The 26,015-nt window shown below is 41.8% G+C and overlaps 4 protein-coding genes and 1 pseudogene across 6 annotated transcripts in view; 2 read left to right on the top strand and 3 right to left on the bottom strand.

Annotated features, from left to right (window-relative positions):
• Positions 1 to 26,015, bottom strand: part of LOC116161281 (synaptotagmin-7) — a 650,310-nt gene that overhangs the window by 103,585 nt on the left and 520,710 nt on the right. The window lies entirely within an intron of this gene.
• On the bottom strand, positions 678 to 2,034 carry LOC116161292. Its single transcript, XM_031474608.1, has 6 exons — positions 1,930 to 2,034; positions 1,655 to 1,730; positions 1,452 to 1,601; positions 1,248 to 1,398; positions 949 to 1,198; positions 678 to 899 (listed from the first exon to the last, which is right to left on the bottom strand). Exons 1-6 carry the CDS (start codon positions 1,943 to 1,945, stop codon positions 823 to 825), a joined length of 720 nt encoding a protein of 239 aa, XP_031330468.1. The 5' UTR covers positions 1,946 to 2,034; the 3' UTR covers positions 678 to 822.
• LOC116161282 lies at positions 4,989 to 6,691 on the top strand (annotated as a pseudogene).
• Positions 22,398 to 23,009, top strand: LOC116161298. The gene is made up of 2 exons (XM_031474613.1): positions 22,398 to 22,557; positions 22,599 to 23,009. The coding sequence occupies exons 1-2, from the start codon at positions 22,501 to 22,503 to the stop codon at positions 22,944 to 22,946; spliced, it is 405 nt and encodes a 134-aa protein (XP_031330473.1). The 5' UTR covers positions 22,398 to 22,500; the 3' UTR covers positions 22,947 to 23,009.
• Positions 24,601 to 26,012, bottom strand: LOC116161299. Of its 2 annotated transcripts, none has more exons than XM_031474615.1 (3): positions 25,977 to 26,012; positions 25,122 to 25,234; positions 24,601 to 25,073 (listed from the first exon to the last, which is right to left on the bottom strand). In XM_031474615.1, exons 2-3 carry the CDS (start codon positions 25,179 to 25,181, stop codon positions 24,729 to 24,731), a joined length of 405 nt encoding a protein of 134 aa, XP_031330475.1. In that variant the 5' UTR covers positions 25,182 to 25,234; positions 25,977 to 26,012; the 3' UTR covers positions 24,601 to 24,728. The 2 variants fall into 2 exon arrangements, with proteins under 2 accessions (XP_031330475.1, XP_031330474.1); XM_031474614.1 differs by lacking the exon at positions 25,977 to 26,012 and adding an exon at positions 25,737 to 25,798.

Genomic DNA, 26,015 nt, shown 5'->3' with positions numbered 1-26,015 from the left:
CTCCATATACTTCTGCCTCTCTTCTTTTCTTTATGGTTGATGCTTACAACTATTTTCGATATTATTTGGCCTTTTCTCCTTTCATACTCCTCGCGGACCACGTTTACTTCCTTCGTTTTCTCATCCGCCCTTATTTATCATTGTCTTCTCTGCAGTGCCCGGGTTCCCTTCTATTCTTGAAGCTGCCTGAGGGCCAGGCGGGATTTTTCATATTCCCGATTTGCGAACGATACTTAGAGGAAACGTGAAGAACACATGAATGAGGCATAAGGAAGGAGTGAGGCAGATGTAGGGGCGACAGAGATGTAAAAGTGGCGGAGGAAACCTTGATTGAAATTGGAAATACATGGCGAATAAGAGGGAGGGGGTGCGGGGGGGGGGGATGATTGGCACTGTACATGAGAGGTGCGAGAAGAACGAGGTGCGAGAAGAACGCTTGTAGGAGACGTGAAAGTGACGTGACGGAGAAGCGAAAGTGACGCAAAAGAGAAAGGGAGAGTGCACAAGGAAGGTGTGAAGCAAGTGGAAAGGAGAGGGGGTATAAATACAAGTCATAGGAATAGTGTCGCCACGGAAGGGTTGAAACAGGTCTTTGAAATTGGTTTCTCAGGTCGATGGGTGGAATCGTGGAGACGACCAATCACGTTGGGTTCTTATGCAACATGTAATACAATGAAACCGATTAACCTCATTATTACAAACTAAAACATTTATTTAATAAACAAAGCAATTAAATTAACAATTAAGAAACGTGATGGAATTACGTTTAATGACTACAATGTAGGTAACTCAATGCGTGGAAAATCCACCGACGGCAATCATCTAAATATCTTTGGTATTCTTGGTGGCAATTTGTCTTCCGTAAGGGCCACCGTTATTGAATGGTCCATCGTAAGGCCCTAAAAGTGGTAATGCTATCACATCAGGAAGAAATAGTAGTAGACTCACGAGGTGGTCTCCCGATAATGCCTGTGGGTCCACCAGGTCCAACTAACACGCCAGCGCCACCGCCGCCTCCGAAGCTGTTCGGCCCTTGGTAGGGTGGACGCGGCCTGTCGGGATAATCGAAGGGCCCTCCGGGTCCCACTAAAACTCCATTTTCCGGCGAATGGATCGGCGTACTCGGCAACGGGCCACCGAGGACTCCGTCTTTGTTACTGTTATAGCAGCAGTACTGCTTCCCCACGTCGCATTGTCCCTGAAATCCCACTTGAGTAATTCGCGCCGATTTTAGGGGTTAAACTGACGTAGGCAATTCCCGGACTGTTGCAATTGAACCTCACGGCGCACTTGCACTTGTCGTAATGCTTGAAGGGCGGCTCTCGCACCCACGACGGTATCGGCCCGGTCAGTATCCCCGGCCCGCTTCCCGGCCGCGGAGGGTAGTAATCCCCAGGTCTTGAAATCGAACAATTTTTTTCTCCGCATTAAAATTCTCGTCGCGCACTCACCGTTCGTTTGCGACAAATCCGTGACCCGGCCGACTTTGAAAGGGCCTATCGGGAAATCCGGCTCCTTGATGATGTATTCCTGCGGGTCTATTAGGAAGACGATCAAAATCGTGAGATCCGGGACCATCTTCCACAACCGAATATCGCGCACTAAAAAGAAAAACACTTAGTGCACCCCTTCTTTTTCACAGCGCGAAACGTACCTTGCATCGTTCTTTTTCCACACCCACTTCTCGTCGTCTTCGCCCCGAGACACGTGCAGAAGGCAAATAATCGCCGCTGTAAAAATGAATTATGCAATCCCGCACGACCTACACTTTTCAAATTATTGAATAATAAATTCTTTAATCTCCGCTAATAAAATATAGCGATTTCGGTCACGTCTCTTCGGCATCATCTGCAGCGGCAGAGGGCGCACGGTGCGAGAGGGATTTCAAGCGGGGGGCCCGCCACCCTTAATAAAAGTTTATCGACTTACCGATCTTCGTCAACATTTCCAGATGTTAATAACAATCAACGCGAGTTACATAACACTTACAGAACGGGGATTTCTTGGCGTTTATATAAGCTCATTGACGAAGAGTGGATGGAGGTGGGCGGCGCTTCGGCATTTTTTAATAAACCATATCGATTGCGTAAAAAGACCTCTCTAATTAGCCAACGAGCGAGTGAGAGACGGACGGAGGTTGATTTTAATTAAAAACTTCTCTAACAATCTCATAGGCTTGTGAAAGTGATAGTCGTGCGGTACCGAAAATGTAGATCACCAGTCATTTGCATTTTTGCAATTCGCGTGGGATCGATTCGTACAGGTGTAATTTTGTATCCATTTCCAGCGGTAATTGCGTTCGGCCGTTCGAGGGTTTAGATCTCAGCGGTGAGACTTCGGAACTGGCACCGTGAAGGGAATCGGAAGTCCAGTTTTTAATTCGAGCTTCAAGTTTTTTTCAAAATCAAACGTGATCAGCATATTCCACGAAGCTTCAAATTCGAACTTTCATTTTTAGTATCAATGTCAAGTTTCAAGTTCAAGGTTTAACTTCAATCTTCAATTTTCAGCTTCAAAATAAAACTGCTTGATCTGCACATTTCCTAACGCTTCAAACTTTAACTTCAAGTTCTTGCTAGCTCAAATTTCACTTCACTTCAAAATTCCTGATTTGTATTATACTTTGAAGCTTCAAATTCGAGCCTCAATTTCGGTATTCCATAACCCCCGATACCACTTTTCTACAAAACATTTAGGCTTCAGGACTCTCATGACAGTTACTGCGGAAGGATTATGAAATTCTTTTCTCCGTACCGTAGAAAGCTTAGAACGGGGGGGTCTGGGGGATATGGAATACCACTCAGCAAACGAATAAGTCGATGTATATTTCCGAAAAATAATGCTAAAACCCCTATACCTTTATTGTGGTATTCCGGAAATAGCAATTAAAGTGTAGTCTACTGGGGGGTATTCCATACCCCCCAGACCCCCCGGTACCACATTTCTACAAACCATTTAGGCTTCAGGATTCTCATGACAGTTACTGCGGAAGGATTATGAAATTCTTTTCTCAGTACCGTAGAAAGCTTAGAACAGGGGGGCCTGGGGGGTATGGAATACCCGTCAGCAAACGAATAAGTCGATGTATATTTCCGAAAAATAATGCTAAAACCCCAATGCCTTTATTGTGGTATTCCGGAAATAGCAATTAAAGTGTAGTCTACTGGGGGGTATTCCATACCCCCCAGACCCTCTGGTACCACTTTTATACAAACCGTTTAGGCTTCAGGACTCTCATGACAGTTACGAGGAGGGATTATGAAATTCTTTTCTCCGTACTGCAGTAAGTGTAGAACCGGGGGGGGGGGGGGGTCTTGGGGGGTATGGAATACCACTCAGCAAACGAATAAGTCGATGTATATTTCCGAAAAATAATGCTAAAACCCCTATACCTTTATTGTGGTATTCCGGAAATAGCAATTAAAGTGTAGTCTACTGGGGGGTATTCCATACCCCCCAGACCCCCCGGTACCACATTTCTACAAACCATTTAGGCTTCAGGATTCTCATGACAGTTACTGCGGAAGGATTATGAAATTCTTTTCTCAGTACCGTAGAAAGCTTAGAACCGGGGGGCCTGGGGGGTATGGAATACCCGTCAGCAAACGAATAAGTCGATGTATATTTCCGAAAAATAATGCTAAAACCCCAATGCCTTTATTGTGGTATTCCGGAAATAGCAATTAAAGTGTAGTCTACTGGGGGGTATTCTATACCCCCCAGACCCCCCGGTACCACTTTTCTACAAACCATTTAGGCTTCAGGACTCTCATGACAGTTACGAGGAAGGATTATGAAATTCTTTTCTCAGTACCGTAGAAAGCTTAGAACAGGGGGGTCTGGGGGGTATGGAATACCCCTCACCAAACGAATAAGTCGATGTATATTTCCGAAAAATAATGCTAAAACCCCAATGCCTGATCCTAGAGTACTAGATTTCGCTTGTATTGTGGTCCCCTAATACAACATTTTACTGTAATTTTCTCCATATCAGGTTCACAGAAAAAAACAAAGTGTACAATTTTCCAGCAAATGTCTGCTTCAGTACAGACGTATTAGGACAACAGAAGCGTGCGTCTCATGTATTCCTGCTACAATCTTTTTAACGTAAGCAATGTACCAGGATTACAAAAACCTGCGAAGGCGTAAGATTTCTTTGGAGACGCATTCTTCCACTATTTTCTCTTAATAAAGGTGTTAGTTTAATTACCCACGTACCAGGGTCACAGGCGAGAAGGGATGTCTGGCGTGTTCATACAGACGTCTTCGTAGGTAATGTGCATTTCACATGTAGTTTTCAAAATTTTTATAGGCCTCCTGATCTGAATTGTTGAATCGGGACAACAGAGACGTAGGGTGATGCAAACACCTTCGTATGTATTGTGGTTCCTTGATCATTTTTTTCTATACTGCCGATGTGTCAAAATCATTGCAAGTGACCATTATGCTCTCCTGATGCAGAGGTGTATCAGGATCACAGAAGCGCTGGAAATGTAAGCTTTACTAGTAGGATGTTTCCTCCTACAAATCCCTCTTTCAATAATAGAGTATCAGGAACCCAGAAACGTAGGAAAGTGCCCTCCTGATGTAAATGATTGACATCTTCTTTATCCTGTTACAAATTTTCGTAGGGCAAAATAGGAATGAAGGTTTAACAGTTTTAAAGGTGTATCAGAATCACAGATGCATAGTAAAATCAATGTCAGGAGCTCAGAAACGCGTGAAAGTGTAAGGTATGCCTGCAGAAACACGGACACCTTCGCATGTATCATGGTCCCCTGATACAAATTTATTTAAAAACCGTTGTCTCAGGTTTGCAGGTATGCGGGGTGGTTTAAAACCTTTTAATATCGACTTATGATCTTTTAATACAATGTTTAATAATCAGCTATCAGGATCACAGGCAAGTGCACTATAATTTAATCTAAAATTTTAAGAGATTTATAAATGGTAGCATGTTTGGAATTTCTGATCGAAGATTAATTAGCATTAGTTAGAGAAGGAAAGTGCATCGGACGTGGTCGGCGCGACCTGCTCGCTGAGACATTGGCCTAAAAACCTTCGACATTTCGTTATTAGATGCCATATAATTGCAGTTCGCGTTTTTTACGTCCACGTTTGTCATTCTTCAGGACAAGGTAACGACCTCAGGAATTCCCGAAGTGCAGTACAAAGAAAGATCGTAATCATCCACGTCCGTCCGTCCAGTATAATTTCGACTAATTAGAAACAGCAATGACCGTGACTGAGTTGAATTGGTAATTGCCGAATGATTTGTAGGGTATGGCCACATCGCGCCCAAGACGGACTGGGGGAAAGTCGCGACGATATTCTACGCCATTTTGGGCATACCTCTTATGCTTTTGTGCCTGTCGAACGTTGGCGATATCTTGGCGACCTCGTTTCGGTTTCTCTACTGGAAGATTTGCTGTTACGTGTGCACCAAGAGGCCGCGACGAAGACGTAACCGTCGCCATACGTCGAGGAGTAGAGAGTAAGTTATCCTTCTCATTAAAATTGACTTCATTGGTAATTTTAGCACCAGATTCGGCCGGTCGCGGACTGCTTCCTTCAGAAGATCCGTGCGAAACTCCACGCGTTCGGCTGACAGCGGTTTTGGCTTCTCGGAGACCGTTCCGTCTTCCTACTCGGACCCGGATTTGAGGTATGAGCTTATTGTACTTGCCGTTGACCATCTTTTAGTAGGTACCATGATGAACACCCTCGCTCACATGCACGCGGGCTTAGCGTGCCCCCACGGATTCGGTCACCGAGCAAGCATCCCCAGGTGGCTGAGAGCAAACGGCCTTCCAAGTACCAACGTGCCAGTTCCCTGGACCGCAAGCGCGCCCCAAGGCAGCTGGAAGCCAGCCTAGAGCCCTTCATCTTGGCAAACGCCCCAGTGCTCTGCAACAGATACGTCATCGACCTGGAGGAGCCCAAGATTTCAGCGTCATGCAGCAGAAGAAGCAGGAACCTCCAGAGGCAAACGCCTCCGATTCAAGGCAGGCGTACCGCCTCCACCCCCAGGTCTCGCTATTTAGAACCCCCGATTACAAACCGCGAACCCTCCCCGGAATCGCTCGACTCCATTAAATTCAGCAGCCGTCGTAGACGCCGTAAGTCTAACACAACTTAAACTCCCGAACTAACCGCGCTCGTTTCAGCTCCGTACAGCCCCAGCCCCAAGATAATGTCACCGCTCGGTTTCGGGACCCGTCAGCGCTACACCGACGAAATGGAATCCGACCAGGACTACCCGGACGACGACTACTACGACATGGGCCTCATACGCACGAAGCCGGTCCCGATCTGGCTCTGCGTCCTCCTCGTGCTCAGCTACATAATCGCCGGCATGTTCCTCTTTCACTACTGGGAGGGCTGGGATCACCTGGACGCCGCCTATTTCTGCTTCATCACGCTGACGACGATCGGTTTCGGCGACTTCGTGCCGTCGAGCAACAAGACCACGAACAACGAGGCCAAGGTCAGCATCGCGTTCTGCTCGTTGTACCTGCTGTTCGGGATCTCCCTGCTCGCGATGAGCTTTAATCTCGTGCAGGAGGAGGTGCTGGCGCACGTGCGGCGCATTGCCAAAACGCTGGGGATTATTAAAAAGGAGACGCGCGAGGAGGAAGTGGAGTGATTGTGTTGCCAATGTTTTGTAATAAAATTCTCTGTTATTGATGCATCCTTTACTTAAACTCTATCTACCCCACTCCCCTTTCATTTACGATCACGTGGGCTTCTTCACCAGTTTCTCTAGTCTTTGACTACCAGGAGAACATGCTGAAAAAGGAGGTCTTCTGCCATGACCTCCAGAAATATTTCGACATCTTGCTTTAGCTCAACGTTTTCCAAATCTGGTATCAGGTGTAGGCGTTTCTGCTCGTAATCCACGAGGTATTTATTAAGAAAGTTCTTGTCTGGCTACCAGGAGAATATGATGGGCAAGGAGGTTTTTCTCCTCAGCCCACAGAAATATTTCCGCGTCTAGTATGAGGAGGATATGAGGACACGTTTCTGCTTCTTCGATGTTCAATGGGTCGGAAGGTCAGTATTAAATCTACTTCTAGGGCACACCATGATTGCAGTGACACTTAGCGCTGGTGTCATCGCCATCAGCACTTGCTTCATTGGGTCGACTGTATCCAATTTCCATCTGGGAGGGTTCGCTTTATTCTTCGTCGCCAATTAAAGGCTTTTATAACCTTTTCAAGGTTCTTGGAGGCTTTTGGAAACGTTTGGAAGACGTTTTCAGGGCCAGATAACATGTACCACGCAACAAGCGATCGATTAAAGAAAAAGTTTTAATTATCTTAAGTTAAATAAACTTTATTATCCGGGCATAATTGCGCTTTTCATACTTCTTCGTAAACCTGAAAACACGCCTCGGCTTAACTCGACTTAATATTAACTATTAACACGACATAAATACTCTTTAGCGTTATTCTACACAACTTTACACTTAAACAAGGTAGATTGTTTTTTCAAATACGCCTAAATGCGGCAATACCAAAACAAACGGCTGCGTTTCAAACGTCAAGCTATCGATCAAATTGTTCAAAGTCCAAATCAGTCAACTTCTATTCCCCGGTTTTCAAAGTTCAAAGGTTGCCGACCGATCAAAGTCCATTGCCCACTGTTCTAAGTCTAAACGTTGTCGTCAAGGCCCATTCTCAGCTTTGGATGATTTCCTGAGGTTCCTTCTTTGGAATCATTGGCTGCATTTGCTTGGGCCCAGAGGGCTTGGCCTTCAAGCTGAGGAATATTTACTACGCACAGAGCGAATTGAAGAATTTTAAAGCGATAAAATTAAAACTAAAACTACGCAATTACAAAGAATTCTAAAAGGAAAAGCAAATGCTGAAATACACATTCAAATGAAACGATCACATTCTGTATTTATTCGTGTAAACTTACCAGATTTACTTTACACTGAAATATTCTTATATACAGGACGTTCGAAAATTTTTAGGTATTTAGGCCGAAATAACGCCCAAATGAAGTTGTTTACCCAACACTACATATGGCTGATGATCATTATCATCTTATGGTCGTAAATAGGGGGTCAGCTCATTAATTATGCAATTTAAATATTCCCACAAAACAATTATTTTGACATTATTATAGAAACGCTGATTGGGTACAGTGTAAACATAAAGAAAAACATAACAAGGCATTGCTAAAATGTCTCTGAGTACTCTCCCGAAATGCTTTAAATACAACTTTGCAAAGGATATTAAAAAAAAGCTTTCAATATGTATAATTTATTGGATCAACTATCAAAGAGCGAAACTACGTGGATAAAAAGAAATTACCAAGTAACTAAATTCGACGACGTTGTATAAAGGTCGCGTTCCTTACAAAAAATCCTTTCCCAGGCGAACGTTCAATCTTTGAGGGAACGAGCGCGTCGTAAAAGCACAATGATCTCAAATTACTCAAAGCGAATTGATGTACGGTTTTTTGGCGACATGTAAACATCACTGTTGATGCCCTCTTTTAGCGCGTAAAATTTCCCGAGAACCCATAAAACTGCGGTCTTGACTTTTTTCGCGATGTCCCTTTAAAGTAACCTTCTGGAGGTGGATTTCATTAATATCTGCCAGTGAAAAGTGACTGCGGTTGCATAAAGCTATTGATGTTCGTGTCATGTACAGGTGATGTAGCTGTTATGTAACTTTGTGCTTTTCTTTCATTTGTATTGTTACCGTCGTCACCTGAACTCAGTTTTCGATTACGTATGTTAGTTTCATTTGGTCCGAGGTTCGATCAATACTCGCACGGTTTGCCTTATTCTCGACATGAGACGAAGGTGGTGCAAATAAATCAGATTAACTGAGCCGCTAGTCGATTTTGCAGAAGTTATCAATTAATCCATTTGTTGCTTTAGACACACTCGTTTTCCTTCGAAGCTAATTCAAGACCACAAAGTTGCTGGGTTCTGCAAAATATATTGACAACTTATCTAATATGTTTTATCTTATAAATTAAACGGTGCTTTCTCTTGTGCCTTGAATATACATTTATATAGTTTAATAAATTTTGCAGAAACTCAAAGTTTAGATATGTAACCTGTTGATTTATTATGGTTTCTCCATTCCGAATCTTACTCAGAATCACCGATACGCAGGAAGGTGTATTTAGATGATTAAAATTGCTCCTTTAAAAATTGCCGTCAAGATCGGAAAGATACCTTTAAGGGCGTAAGCTTGGTTAATCACTAGGTATACAAGACCGGTTTTAGCGCACTTTGACGTTGAGATCTGCGCATGCGCCAAGTTCAAGGTTATTCCATTCGGTTCTGTTTGTCGACGAAAAGAGATCTGTTTATCAGAAACAAACAATTAACTTTTATCTTTTCTTTAATAAGCGAAAAGCTTAATAAATCATATCGCAACAGTCACATTCGCATTAGTGAGTATCTTGATAACAATAAAATTGAGGTACAAAAATTCCTTAACCTAATTACAAGAAATAGTTTATCATTTACAAACAAGGTAAACAAATACGACCTTAACACGGTTAATTCGCAAAAATTGTTTTGTGCTAAAAGATAATTAGCCCAACGAGCTTGATTCGAAATTTTTTTAATGAACATAATTAGACAATTATAGACCAGAATTCATTCCAAAATATCTCAAAACAAACTACAACGTCCCAACTGACATTGTTTACACAGCAATATATTAAGGTAAAAATAATTATCCGGCGAGTGAGGATAATTTTTGAGTTTAGTTAGGGATACACACTTTGTATTCTTCTTCTTCTACTTCCAACCTTTTTCACGCCCCTTTCAAATCCCCCCTTCACTTTTATTTCAAAGGTCTGCACCTAGCGGTGGCCTTGCATAGCGGGTTAAGGTGATACTTAGAAGACGGATTGGTCGTTCACTCCTAAACATTTCCAGATCGACACACTGTTCGGTCGATCACCCTGGAAAATGGGTTCAATATTTGCCCTTCAAATAATGACCTTGAAAAGTTAGTACTTTGCACTTTGAACTTTACTTTCCTGTCCCTTTATCTACTCCTATTGGTGAATATTTACATTTTGCATCTTACTCGCTTTGTCAATCTTGTTTCCACGTGGCATCCGAGAGGAGGGGGTGAACGACCGAACGGGTCTTTGAGTTTCACTTTGACACACCCCCAGGTGTCGATTGACCTTTGAACTTCACCTTGGCCTACTTTTCATCGTAATCTCCAGGAGGCGAGTCACCTACCTCCACCATTGACGTCTGATGGCCTTGGGCATGAAATGATACGACAAAAAATGGTAGACCATTGACCTCTGATGACATTGAAAAGGAAATATCGCAAAAATTGAGGCCATTGTTCTCTGATGACACCACAAAAATAGAGTAATTTGTCTCTGGAGGCAAGCAGTATATTTGACTTACTTTCCAAGATCATCGCCAATTAAAATGACCCTGCAAAAATTGAGACGATTGAGCACTGATGGCCTTGAAAATGAAAGATGGCAAAAATGGGGACCATTGGTCTCTGATGACTTTGAAGATGAAATATTATACCACAAAAAATGGGGTTATTGGGCTTTGGAGGCAATGCAATCTTTGAGCTTCACCTTGGCCTACTTTCCAAGGTCATCGCCAGGTTGTGAGTAACCTACCCTCACCCACAGAAAATAGGACCGTTTACATCTGATAACCTTGAAATTGAAATATGGCAAAAATTAGGATCATTGGCATCTGACGACCTTGAAGATAAAATATTACAAAAGTTACAGCCCTTTGAATTTTCTTTCGAAATTGGTTTCTAGTCTATAACTTTTGATTGAGAAGTCTGATCGAAAAAGTACGAATTGTTTTGGATTCTACGCACCAAAAATAATAAGAAAAAGTGTTTTCCCGAGAAATTTTGGTGCAGTCGATTTTTGGTAAAAAAGGAAGGTTATACACTGCCTTTTTTTGAGACCCGAAAAAAAAATTGTCTCAGATCGATCCGGAAAAAAAATTTTCTTATAGAATGTGGCCTGTAGAATCCATAATTTCAAACAGTTCCAAGATTGGGCTACTAGTTCAAAAATTACAGCCCTTTGAATTTTTTTTCGAAATTGGTTTCTAGTCTATAACTTTTGATTGAGAAGTCTGATCGAAAAAATACGAATTGTTTTGGATTCTACGCACCAAAATTAATAAGAAAAAGTGTTTTCCCGAGAAATTTTGGTGTAGTCGATTTTTGGTAAAAAGGAAGGTTATACACTGCCTTTTTTTGAGCCCCGAAAAAAAATTGTCTCAGATCGACCCGGAAAAAAAATTTTCTTATAGAATGTGGCCTGTAGAATCCATAATTTCAAACAGTTCCAAAATTGGGCTACTAGTTCAAAAGTTACAGCCCTTTGAATTTTCTTTCGAAATTGGTTTCTAGTCTATAACTTTTGATTGCGAAGTCTGATCGAAAAAGTACGAATTGTTTTGGATTCTACGCACCAAAATTAATAAGAAAAAGTGTTTTCTCGAGAAATGTTGGAGTAGTCGATTTTTGGTATTCAAATACTATGCGAAGTATTGAAAACTTCTCAAAGTATTCAAATACTTTGCGAAGTATTCGAATACTAAATATTTGTGAAAGAATTTGAGTTACAAATACAAATACTGCTTCCATAAAAGTATTTAATTACCAAGTATTTGAATACTTTAAAGGATTTGAATACTAAAAAGTATTTACAAAATCGAATACTGCCCAGCTCTGTGCCCTACTCACCTTTGTTACAGATTCATGTGTTACAGATACATACTTTGTCATTCCCTCCCCTCCCCTGATTCATACCTCCCTCATGACTCACGACACTATTACGCTTTCTGTAATAATTAGCAAGATGAATTTATCAAGACTGCAAATTGTCGCACTATATTTGTCGGTAATATGTCCTCACTAACAATAGTAGGAGGACAACTACCGATTTGCCCTGATAAATGCCCAATATAAATCTTTTAGTTAGTGGATTGGTAAGATAACCCTCAATAGTGACTGTGCCTTCTTTACATCCTCAAGCAGTTCCCCTTTATTTAAGGACTGCCGTCTTTCAATAATATTGTCCCCTGCAATTGTACCTGGTGACCGAAAAAGCGTCGGATTTGAATTGAAAAGCCCTTGTTAAAATAAAACTTAAATTGGCAATAAATTACACGTCAACTCGATAATCAAACTTTCAAACTGGAGATTAAGGCTGCCGCAAATATCCATTCAACATTGACAAGTAGATTTATAAGTTGCAGGCACTTTTAACAAGTTTCGTACACGAGAGATTTCCTCGGTTGGAATACTAATTTTTTAATCTTGTACGATCATGTTTCCAATTTCAGCGCGAGTGCAGTTCGCGCATTGACAATATTCTCAAGATGCAACATTTAACGGCGTTTTCATTAAAATGCATGCAACCAAATTGAGTTGCAGCAATCGATCGGGAGCAAATACGCTTGAAAATTCAAGTCTCATTGCAGTTGGAATCATAAATTATGTTCTCCCGATAGTGTTTATCTGTCTATCTATTCACAGGGGCATACTCCCTTTTTGTCGCAACTAGGTTTAGAGCCCGGACCCTGTTTAGCCTAAGTTGCTTCACCCTCCTCGTTTCCTGCTCCCGCGCTTTGACGAAGGTAGGGGCTGTTCCGTGATTTAAAACATTCAAATCAAAGCCAAGTTGAACTGGATCAAGCATAACTGACCCAAACTGTCTTATTGGATCAAATTAGTTTATCGTCTACTGGGTCAAAGTGGGTCACTGGGTCAAATTTAGTCCCTGGGTGAAATTGGGTCACTGGGTCACTGAGTGAAATTGGGTCAAACTGGGCCACTGAGTCAATCTGAGCAACTGAAGAGGGTATAAAGTGACCCAGTTTCACTCGGTCGGCTGGCTATTAAACAGGTCGCCCCCTTACAATTGCTCTGTAAGAAGGGTTACCTTCCCCATCATCTGATTTTGATCACTTAGCAATGGTGTTCGATATATACAGAGTGAACAAAAAAACAATTTTTTATATACAAAGTATTTAAACCTCAAGACGGTCAAGACCCAAAGAAAATACTCACAGTCCCAAAGGGGTAGGACACCCAAATGCTTTGACTCAAAGTGTCAAAGGATCAGGACTCAGAGTCTAAGAAACTCATGGATCCATAGCCCAAATAGTCAAACACTCAAAGATGCAAATACACAGAGATCAAAAACTCATCGCTCCAGGATCAGAGTTCAAGGAATCAAAGACGGCAAGATTAGGAAGTCTAAAGCCAAAGCATCGGGGGGGGGGGGGACCTTCTCCAAATGTCTAAAGACCCAAGGACCCAAATGACAAAAACTCAAAGACGCGAAGACCAAAATACTTATATGTGCGGAGATTACGAAACTCAGGGACTCGGAAGACCTAGAGACTCGAAGGGTTTAAAACTCAAAGGCTCAAGGATCCTAGGGCTCGAAGATTTATTGCAGGGTGACTGAATGTCCCACGAATTCGAAAACTTTAAGATCTGATGAGTCAAGGAAGTCAACGATTCAGGGCTTCGAGACTCAGGTACTCAGACTGAGTATCAAACACTCAGGGTCTTAGAGACGCAAATATTTAGGTCTGACCCACTCATGATTTTGGGATTCGCAAAAGTTCAAGATCAAGGATGACTCAAGCTGAAGAGTCGAAGACCCGAATACTCAGATGCTCAAAGGTTCTCTCTTTCAATGTCTTAAAAAGATGCAAAGAACAAAGCGTCTAAGACCAAAATACTGAGAATTGAGCACTGGAAGGCTCGAAGATCCGATGAAACTGAAAGGCTCGAAAATCCGATGAAACTGAGGTAGGCGGCTCAGGGTTAAGTATTCGAAGACTCGAAGCGTTGAGAACCTAACATTCCAAACGTCTTGAAAACTCGAAAACTCAATGTCTCGAAGAATCACCTCGAAAACTGTGGAATTTAAAGACTTGGAGGAAACAGAGACTCAAAGGTGCAAGGATTCAAGGCCCAAATATTCATACAAAGCGCAAAAAGTAAATGCAAAACACTTGAAGGCTTCAAGACTCAAAGACCAGAAACTCAGATTTAGAGAACCGATGACTCAAAGACCCAAAGTTCGAAAACATTCAAAAGGTCAAGGCTTCAAAGGTCATAGCCAGAAAGGGTAAAATGCTCACAAACTCAAAACTAAAGACCGAGGCTCAACAACTTAAAATCTTCAAAAACCTAAAAAAACGTTGACTCAAAGACACAAGTACTCAAAGCCCTAAATACTCATACAGAGCCCGTATCACCTTGGTTACCCTAGGGACGTGCCTCTGAACTTTGATAGACGCGCCATTTCAGAGCCTAAAAAGAGGAACGGTCTTCTCCAACCAGCCCAAGGTCTATTGGTCCTCGCATTCGGTCACAAAGCCACCCTGCGGATTCCAGAGGAACCCTGCCAGCCGAGGCAAGGTCCCCCTCCACTACATTCAATGCAGCCAAAATGCACCTCGACTGAAGCTCAGTGGTGGCCACCCGCAGAGACGTGCCCATAGGTTCGTGGTGCACCCGCAACTTTGGGTGCTCCAGAACCTCTAGACTTCTTCTCAAGCTGCCCTGATCCAGACCCCGGAGTGCTTCCTTCCGATCTGAGACCAAGCCCCTGACGTTGGGTTGCCCCCTCTGAGCTAACGACTTAGACATAGCTTTAGGCTGTGGCGCAGGGCCCGCTTGACACTATCCATCGCCTTCTGTGCGCCAGTCCTCTTCTTCTTGCGAATGGGAGCTGGCCCAGCACCAGGTCCTTGAATAAGGCTCTGCGTTAAAGCCGTCCACTGTTTCGAGTAGCCTGCAGAGGCTTTGTTTGAATACTTTTTCATAATTCCCACGAGTAGTGCGGTTTCACATGGGCAGAGCCGCTTGCCCAGGGCTTGTGTTAGCTCCCCCCCCCCCCCTGTACTTGCTCTCGCCATCGTTACTCTTTCTTCTTTCGCTCGGATCTTCGCACCCAAAACAAACAAAAATCTGTGAGTCGCATAACTACAACGAAGCGAGGTGAGGCGGCGCAGACAGCAAACTTTTCTGAATCTCAACCGCTCCTCATTAGGCTTTTCACAAAAATATCGGATGTCCGAAATGGGATATTTCAGCTAAACGCCGTTCTCGCGTCTCCGAATTACTTTCGCAATCAATTCGGTATTCCATTACATATTGTTATCGAAAGGGTCGGCACGAGTATACTAATTTGATTACGGCAAAGGGATAATTGGCAACCGTAAATTTACATTACATGTATATGAGAGGAGATTTGAGCATTTTATCCCGCCACTCGTCGGATAGCCGCCCTTCATTAAACATTTACGGAACTAAGGGGGAAATGCTAATTAATCCTGAAGTGCACTACTACTCCGGTTATTTGCGCGCTGACTTTACATACATTTTCGTTAAGGTTTCCGTCGGCTGGAGGTACGTTTTAACCCGGTCGAAGGTGGCCGAATAGTTGCAATGTAAATTTTAATTGGGGAATTTTCATTAAAGGTTTGTTTACGCTTACATGATCCACGCATACGTTGCGTAGGGTCGTAAAGCACACAATCTCGGAGGATTTCATTAGCCGGTCAAAGGCATTTTCCAAATTAAAAACCTTGATACTTTGACTACTATTTTAAAGGGAAGTGTGTGTCGGCAAACGTGCTGAGGGGAGGCGGCGCAGCCGTTCTTGTAAAGTCGTGTTTCAAAGTCGATGACTATTACTGGTTGCATCAGGGGAACACTGTGTCCCTGCTGACAGTTACCCCATCAAGCATATGGAACGGTGCTTTAACTGTATGGACTTGGGACACCTGGCGAGTAACTGCAAAGGACCTGACTGATCTATTCTGTGCAGGAGATGTGGGGAGCAGGGTCAAATCGCGCAAGACTGCAAACCGCAACCAAGGTGTATGTTGTGCGGACTGGAGGACGGTGACGACCACGCGACGGGAGGTTCCAGGTGGCCTGTATTTCAAAGGCTAGGACAGGAAGTGATGCAAATCAACCTTGACAATTGCGACGCAGCGCAAAATGTGACGTTTCTTGTATTATGTTCTCCTACTACAAAATTAATTGAGACACCCCGTATGGCAACAGAGGTCCAAGAACCAAAAACTATTAAAGTTTTCACGTATTATGTTCTCCTGACAAGATTCTATAAATATTCTAAATAAGTTTTGCATTACGTATGGTACGAGGGTATGGTTTCAGTATCAGGAGAGCACGGTTGTAAAAAGTTCTACATTGATTGATCAAAAGCACTTTTTTAATTACTTACTTGCTGTTTGTATCAGGAGAATAAAACCGGAATATGACACCTTCTTTACGTTATGCTCTCCTGATACAATCCATCTCTAAGAATAGATTTAGCATCCGTAAAACAAATCTGTGGGAAGATACAATTTAATTCACTAATTCCCTCGCATCTCCTGATAGGAACTGCATACTACTCTGAATTACGTTCTCCTGATCAAACTATCTGTATCAGGAAGCTGAAAATCTTCTTTTCATTCTGCTTTCCTAATACAAACCAGCTCCAAGAATGATTTTTGGGTTGACAGAGCTGTAGATCTGTAAATAGAAACAGTACCATTCTGCTATCCTCATATAAGTCATTTCAGGGCTTGTAGGCAGATTAAAAGTGTGGTGTAATACACTCCTATTCTCCTGGTATTAACTCACTTTAAACAAATTAGGTAAAGAAACAAACCACTTAAACGTCCCTGACACAACATCTCTAGGATACCAGGAGAGTAGAGCTAAAGGAAGATTTCTCGATGCCCATTTCTCGTTAAGGTAACAACTTCTTTCTTTTTCTTTTTCGCCTATTATCAGGATCATTGGGGCAATTAGATGTAAAACATTGATTGAGATGCACTCACGAATTAATTTCTTCTCATACCAAACTTCTCATTTTCAGGAACTCGCAGAATGTACAAACACAAATTTATATTTTACGCCACGTAGTATCAGAATCGTAGTTGCGCAATCTTTGGTCTTTTCTTCTATTATTCTCCCCTGATATAAATTTTTTTTATGTATTGTTCTCCTGATCTAAATTCTTCTTTTAATATTGTTGTATCTCAGGGCAGCGGGGCAGAGGAATTAAATAGGCTCTCCTGCGGATTACAGAGACGCAACAAATTTTACTGACGTCCTTTATAATGTAGTACACGATGCTTTAATTGACACTCAGGAATTAATAGGTCCGGATGAACAACTATTGTAGTATCAGGATCGCAGGGAAGGGAGAAAAATGGAGGAACATTTATTTTATCTTGTCTTATAGTTTGTAAACACCTTCTAATGTATGTTCTCCTAATACACATTTATTTTCTAGATATATTATCACTTTCCGTTTTCTTTGTACCACTTTAGCATCCACTCCCCACCCTTTTCCTATATTCTTTTCACTTTCTGGGTTTGTCACTTTCCATCTTTTTTCTTGTAGTTTCTTTTTTGTTTTATTATCTCTTTTTACCTTTCTTTGCCCATTATTGTTGAATTCTTCCGTGGTATTCTGTCCTTTTCTCCCCCATCGTCTCCATCTTTTGCCTCCTTCTACGATATTGCACCTCTTCTTTCTTACCGTTTTTTAGTCTTCTTTGTAATTCTCTAGATCTTCATTTGTCCGTATTGCTGTAGCCCCACGCAGGGCGCCAAATAAATACTTCTCTGGGTAACTGTATGCGGTCAACTACACCACCAACCTGTCCAGCTAGCTCACACATCAAAATTGAAACTTACAAATCTTTATGATCTCTCCTCGTACTTTTCCGGTATCTGTCACAAAGAAAAATGCCAATACTAATAATTTAGGAGACAGTATCCTAGATCAACTTGCGAAAATTCCAAACGTTTAACTACGCATATTTTCAATAACACTTGACACAATTCTTGGACACGAGAAGGAAAATCTGATATGAAAAATCTATCCGGGTCGCACAATGGGTTCGAATAAACAGACCCCCTGGTGTTCATTCTTTGGAACCCTCGTGCATGAAATATCTTTACAAAAGGAAATTTGATGGCACTCCCTTAAAAATAATCAAACGCATGTGGATTTTTGTAAATATTTTGGGGGAAAACATAACACCGTGGGATGGGTATGGATACCTCCCAGTACACAGGAGAAATCAATTACCTTTTGCCTAAAACTATCATGGAAATTTCTTTCTAGAAAGGATTATCAAACCTGTCTTTCTTAGGGGGTATTCCATACTCCCACACCCTCCGGTAGTACGCTATCCCCCAAATAGTTCATTTCATAGAACTCTCGTGTATGAAATGTCTTCAGAGAGGGAAAATTTGATGGTACTCCCTACAAAACAATGGAATGCATGCAGATTTTTGTAAACAAAATTCCTGAAAGAAAGAAAATTTTGTAAAGCTTGTTTCGGCAAATTACCCCGCACGCAGGCGTTCGCCAACAGAACAAAAACAACATAATTTGAAAATCAAGACGTATATTTTTCTTCAACCGTAAACAATGGGATGATTTATGCTTCCGTCCGTACTCGACATGGCGGCGCCTGCAATGTATATTCCGATATTTCATCCATTACGCAATTCACCATTCTCAGCGATTTATCCTTGCGTGAAACCTGACGTTCGGTTAAGGAAATACATCTATCTACTAACGCCTCAGTCATATACGACGCACTTGCTATTAACTTTTCTCTGTCGAATTTCTCGTCCTCCCTGCAACACCCCAGGGCGACGTACAGGCATTCGAAGTAGCGCTTGACGTCGTCTTCGGCTGAACCGCCCCAACGAGCAGAATAGACGCGAGTACTGCGAGAGTGTTCATTGTCATCGAGCGAGTAATTTTTGACTGCAATTTTATGTAAAGCGGAATAATCGCTGACCTAGTATCAAGGTCGATGAGATTATTTTCGTGGAGGACAAAAATAAAATGCTATCGGTAACCTTGCGAGGCCCGCTACATGGTTGGAACCCAAAAATATGTACCAATTCTGTCCGGGAGAAGCTCCTGAAGGAACAACAAGCTCAGGTCCAGCTAATGGAGGGGAAAGATTACTGGCTACTCCCCCCCCCCCCCAATTATGGACTAGCCGATCTCTAAACGATAATTTCTTGTACGGAGTATCTACAACGTGCTCCTTTGATATTGATACAATAATTTCTAATGGAGAAATTTATTTTAGGGGAGCCGTTTGTCAACAAATTTTGAACTTTGCGTTTCTGTGATCCTGATAAACCAAGTTTCTCTAAAAGAACACCTCATATTATGCTATCCTCATGTGTACTTTCCTATTACAAAGTGTTGACTAGCAGAGACACAGAGCTACAGACATTTATTATGTTCCCTTGATACAAACCTCTTTTCCAGAAACCTCGGAATCATTTTGGAAATTTTCCAATCACACAATATTCATAGATATACACCTTCCTTATCCTGTTCTCTTCTAAGCTTCAGAAGCTATTGTGTTAGGACCAGAGTTGGACTGGGTCAAGCATAGAGTGACCCAGTGACCCAGTGACCCGGTGACCCAGTTTGACCCGGTGACCCAGCTTGACCCAGTTTGACCCAGTGACCCAGCTTGACCCGGTGACCCAGCTTGACCCGGTGACCCAGTTTGACCCGGTGACCCAGCTTGACCCGGTGACCCAGCTTGACCCAGTGACCCATCTTGACCCAGCTCTACTCAGTGACCCGTCTTGACCCGGTGGCCCAGTAATTAAATTATTGTTAGGTATCATCCAAAACAATTTCAAGTAACTTTTAATTTAAAAAAAAAACTTCCTCAATAATATTCGGCAACAAGCACTTAGCCCAATTTCATTCAAGAGAACTAATACCTAAAAAATCAAATGCATTTGTTTATAGTTTGTAGTCAAGTAGTCAATGAAAGTATTTAGAGAAAAGATTTATTTGGATTAAGCTAACTAGTAGAAAAAAATTAAATGTGAATGAACACCTGTAAGCAAATTGGTAAGCCCTGAAGCAAAGAAATAACATTATTCTAATACAATTCGGGACATGGAAAGCTTTTTACGGCAGTATTAAAGCAAACATCACAGAAATGGCAGTTGTCAAGCAATCGAGTATTATTTTCAACAAACCAGCATTTCATTTATTTCATAATCTGTATACTTGAACCGAGGGCACTGACTTAACTGCGTTATTCGATCAAACTAGGTGACTGGGTCGAATTGGGTCCCCGGGTGAAATTGGGTCGCTGGGTCAAACTGGGTCAAGTTGGGTCACTGGGTCAAACTGGGTCACTGGGTCTAACTGAAAAGAGTATGACGTGACCCAGCGACCCAGTGACCCAGTTTAATTTAGTGACCCAGTTGACCCAGTGACCCAGTCCAACTCTGGTTAGGACCACAACGGCGTACAGATTTCGTTGACAAACGCCTTCTCGGGTATTATATTCTCCTGATATAAGATCTACAATTTACTGTTCCGTCCTACTATGCTCTCACAGAATTACGCAGACGTAACCACATGTAAAATTCATCAGCGGGCATCTTCCTATGTATTATGTTTTCCTGATGTAAACTTAACTTTTGGGAATGATATTTCCGTGTCACCAAAACGTAAAGTACCAGGCACGTCTTCAGGTATTACTTAAGACCTTCTGCAGGCTCACCCTGTAATTGGATGCAAGGGCCCAGAAAAAGAAGAATACTAAATAATAAATAATAAATAATAAATAATAAATAATAAATAATAAATAATAAATAATAAATAATAAATAATAAATAATAAATAATAAATAATAAATAATAAATAATAAATAATAAATAATAAATTATGCGATCCTGTAAGTGACGCCGTAACAGCTGTAAACTGCAGATCTTTCGAGAAACGAAGAAAACACCTTAGTGGAACTCGAACCTTGAACGGGTTCGTACGGCTCATTTTAGCGCATGATGAAAGGTACGATGTAGTAGAAAAAACCTGTTAAAAAACGTAACTTTTGAAAACGTTAAGTTAGCCCCCCCCACTTTTTCAAAATTTTTCATGGCTTAACCGTAATGGCGCTAGCTTTAATTCAAGTGGCGCAATTGAGCGCATAACCAAATGTATCAGGTGACCTAGTTACAAGCGACAAAATACATACGGGGGGGGGGGGGGGGGGGGCTACGTTCACTTGCCCCCCCCCCCCATTGTTTTTGCGGATGTCTAAAAAAGATAATGGCGCAAGAGTTATTATCGGTGGCGCATATGAGCGCATAACGAGCGCATTCATTTTATAAAATACGACTATTTAAGGCAAGTTAACGGACCCGTTGAGGTGAATTTTTCATCTGTGGCAGAGATGGGAATTACCCCTGGAATTACCTTAGACCAGTTTCGAGCATTCTGCCGGCTACTCCGAATTAGGTTTTCCTGCAGTTTTCCTAATTCGTAAGGTAAATAACGGAGTAGTATAGAACAACTTAAGACCTTCTGCAGGGACACCTCTAAACAGCATTATGCGGGCCACTCTGTAATTGGGCGCAAGCCTGTTGAGGGTCCAGAACAAGAGAAGGATAATATGTGGTCGGTCTGCCACTGTGACGTCCTGATCAGCACTTGGCCACAGTTATCTGAAATCACGGAGCAACAACTTAGGATTAACAGGGTCCTATCTTTCATGGAAAAACGGGCTTTGAATCTACGAGTAGTTGCGAAAGAAAATGGGTATGCACAATGGACCTTTAGTGTGCCTAAGTGCTGCCTGGTTTCTTCTTAGAAAACAAATCAAAAGCCACAGAAATGCGAGGAACAAACATTTCTTTTTTCTATTTGTAACGGGACCTCTAAATGCAAAACAAACGGGTAAAGGTGACTACACCTCCCGTTCACATGTTCTCTTGTTCTGCAGAAGAGTGAAACAGGATTGTAGAGACGCGGGGAAAGTAAAATTTATTCAAAGATCCCCATGATACAAATTTCAGCTTTGTAAAGAGGCTGTAGAGGATCACAAAAACGCTAGGAAATGCAAAATTTGTTGAAACACAGCTCTCCTAGATAAACTCCTCTCTTAGAGGACGACCAAACATTATGTTCTCCCGGTCCAAGCATCATCTTTATAAAAGTGAATAAGAACGTCCAAAGGGGAGCCGTTATTTTTTCTCCTTTACATTATGGATCTACACCAACCAACATTCCTCGTGAGATGCGTATGTAAATGGTGTAGCAACAATTTCATAGGTCTCAAAAACCGAGAAAATCACTAGGCGCCTTCGTTAGGACAATCCCGAGTACCTACCTATGTACCTACAGTCAGTTCTAAAATTAATACCAACCAACATTCGAGTAGGTACCATTGGAAAGTGCTCACTTTGGTGATTGGTCTCTGACACAATCAGTTTTTTATTTACGAATTATTCAATAACGTTTGTAAGCAATTTTTGTGCAAGTATAAATAAATATTATTGTAGCAATAAAGTATTACCGACATACAAAGGTCCAACTTGTGAAAACATCAATAACCTCATCGCACTTCGTATAAATAGTTCGGATCGCAAACGTTACGAGTTAATAGAACAAGTAGTGATGAAATCCCTCTTCGTGATCGTCTTCCTTCTTGGTGGAGGAGCGTTGGCGAAATACGTAAGTATCCGTCAATGGTGATCTTCTAATTGTTGCTTTAGTTTCCGCAGGAAATCTTGGATATTTGGAACAAAATCGCAGACCCTTATAGTACAGAATGCGCGTTACAAGCTGGAGTAACAAAGGACTATGTGAGGGAGGAGTTGTTAAAGGGGTCCGTTCCCGATAGTCTGCAGTTTAAAAATTACTTCGTTTGCATCTACGAACACTTGGAGCTGTTCGATACGGATGGAGAATTTAGCAAGCAGAGGATACATAAGCTGGTACCCTACATGAGCGTACCCTTTACGGAGGTGTGCGTTACCGAGTCCAAGAAAGGAAGGGATCGCTTGGAAAAGTCGTATCTCATGCTTGGATGTGTTGTGAACGGCCTTAGTAATGATGACTGAAGCTTGTGTTATCACACCTGTTTTTCATAACTGTCTTTTTATTATTAAATTTTGAGTACAATATTTCCAGACTGTGAGTTCAAAAAAGACTCCTATTGTTGTTGCGCATTGAACGCCCCTATTATGAGGCCCGGGTATTTTCCGCTCTTTTGTTCTATTATTTCGCTCAGATTCCTGAGTTCATCTTGTCCTCTTTTCTCCGAGAGGATGTGGCATTCTGATTTGGGCCGTCTCGCTTGTTTCTTGAAATTTCTCAACCTCAGTGGCTCGGTGTTTCCTGATTACGATTACTGTAACCGTGCTGGTTTTCTCCTTGTTCCCTCCCCCTATCCACCAGACGTAGTTCCTTGTCGCGGCCATCTCACTTGTTAGTTTGGTTTCATGTAGGCATCTATTCCCTGTTTTCTTAATTCGTCGCCCTCCCTTTTCTTTGGGTCGCTTGCCCCTTGTACGTTCCACGTGGGTACCCTCATGTTGTTGTCTCCTTCTGCATCCTGGCTCCTTCCGGATACCACGCCTATATTCTTAAGGGACGGCGCCTCCTCTCGCTTCCTCGTATTTCCCCAGCACCCCTGTTCCCCGGTGTTCCACCTCTTCTATCTCCACTATCATGTTTACTGCCCTCACCACGCTGTCGTAGTTATTCCGGACATTGTTGCTCCCTAGTCTGTATGCTATGTAACAATGTACGTTTGATTTCTTTACTAATCCTGATACAAATTCTTTTTTAAATACTATTATACCAGGATTGCAGAGACATAAGTAGGTGCAAAAGAGTGGTTGACAGGCACACCTTTTCGCGGATTATCCTTTCTTAGTAAATTCCCAATTTCAAAACGTTTGTATGAGGATTGCAGAGAAAGAAGAGGTAAAACGCGCCGTTCTATTTTAAGAAATTTTCCACTTATGATGTTGTATCGGAATCACTTTGACAAGAAGCAGTACAAAACCTATTTATAGACAATACAATTGACACAAAACGTCTCTATCAAAAATTCTAACAGGATCGCAGATTTATCTACTAAACTTCATTGTTTCACGTTCATAGACAGTCAGATCAATTCAAAATTACTTGATCTGCTGTATTATGTTCTTCTGGTAATTTTATCATGTATGGCAAGCGCCTTCCTTTAAAACAGGACCACAGAAAGGGACAGAAATAGGGAAAGTGGAAACACGTCCTTATGCTTATGTTTTTGGATTCTCTTTGAAAATCCTTGTAAACGCGATAGGTGGCCCTGTGGTCCCAATCGTTGAATTAGGATCACAGAAATACAAACAGGTGAAATAAAAATGTAGAAACACCGTTTAATAAATTCTTTTGTACACTCAGTATCTGAAGATTTTATGTTCTCTTTACATCGCGTCTCTCATTTAATTTACTGTTAATCTTCAATCCATCAGGATTACAGAAATGTAAGGTAGCAAAAAATTTATTCGGACACCCTCTATTATGTTTTTCTAAAATGCGTTGTATCAGGTTCACAGGAATGCCATAAGCGCAACATATAAACAAAGTAGCCATACATTATGATGCGCTTATGGCATTCCTGTGAACCTGATACAACGCATTTTAGAAAACATCTCTCTCGGGTATCATGTTCTTCTGATACAAACTTCTCTTTCGGAAACTGTGCCGTATTGATAGAGACACTAGGAGACAACATTTATTGACATACAGATTCTATTGCGTTATGCGCTCCTGGTCGTCTCCGACGTAACGCCGCTTTATTTAGGTTACAACACTTAGCCTAAGCATAACTCTTCTTGTTTATTTGAGACTTAATCAATGGCGAGTGCGTTTATGAGGCAATTGGCCAGGGCAAGCGACTTATCCACGCGCAAAACTTCACGTTCTGTTAAGGGCATACATTCATCCACTAACGCCTCCGTCATATACGACGCTAGACCTATCACTTTTTCTCTGCTGAATTCACCGTTCTCGAGGAAAAGGTCCATGGCGACGTAGAGACAATCGAAGTACTGTTTAACGTTCGCTTCGTCGGGGACAAACGCCGTAATAACAACATCCTTTGCGTATCCGGGGGTGATGCCAGCCTCCACCAAGCAGTTTGGATAGTAGGGTTCAATCAGCTGGAAAAAAATGTCGTACGTTTCTTGCGTTACCTGGAACGCTAGCGTGTGAGGTCATTAGATGGATACAGAGAAACTTACCCTTCTCGACTGAACTGCCCCCACCAGCAAAATAGCCACGAATAGTGTGTGTGTGTTCATCTCTTGGCGACTGATAGGACTTGGGTGTTCAATCTACAGTCCTCAAAATAGGCCTGTGTCAAAGTACATAAGATTATTTCCCTCCAAACATAAAAACAAAAGCTATCGGTGACCTTTTCACACAAAAGGTTTTTCTGATTCTCCAATAAAGAAACATTGTATCAAGACGCAGCGAAATACAAAAACTTCCCATTAATTACCCGATGCAGGTCGCAATAGGGTAAAAATGTCCAAAATTGACTGACCTCGCGTATTATGTTTATTGCAAATGACACAGAATTTATTTCTATTTGTTGTATTTAATTTGTATGACTTAGGGAACATTTAATCGACATTTTTACGACTTTAATGTTTTATATGGTCAGCTGTTGATAAAAAGTTGTTATCGGACAAGAATTAATTGGTTTTTCGACTAACAATGTCACCTGCGAGATGAGCGATGCAGGTGTTCCAGTTCTGTGATGATTTTATTAGAGTAGGGGGTTTTTGCTTAAACAGGAAGAGTAAACGGGTTATTTTGAAAGAGAGAGAAATTGTCAGGGGAAAACCTCTTACCCTCGCACTTTTTTTTGCTATTTGAATCTCGCTCGGTAGCAATAATGAAACAGACCTTCGCTTCCGAAAGCAATCGTGGCAACCGCGCTGAACAAAATACAAATTCGAAGAAGATACTTTTTTAATCGCGCCTGTTACAATTTGAAGGAAGGAAAACCTTCAAACTGAATCAGTTCGAGGGTGTTGCTTTAAGCGTGAAAATTAAACTTGGGGTTAAAGCTTGAACGCTGAAATCCGAACCTGAAGTTAAAGGTGGAAGTTAACGTTTGAAGTTGAAGG

This window comes from Photinus pyralis, unplaced genomic scaffold, assembly GCF_008802855.1.
Source record: "Photinus pyralis isolate 1611_PpyrPB1 unplaced genomic scaffold, Ppyr1.3 Ppyr1.4_LG10, whole genome shotgun sequence".
Classification (NCBI taxonomy): Eukaryota; Metazoa; Arthropoda; class Insecta; order Coleoptera; family Lampyridae; genus Photinus; species Photinus pyralis.
This window is presented reverse-complemented; position numbering and strand designations above follow the sequence as displayed.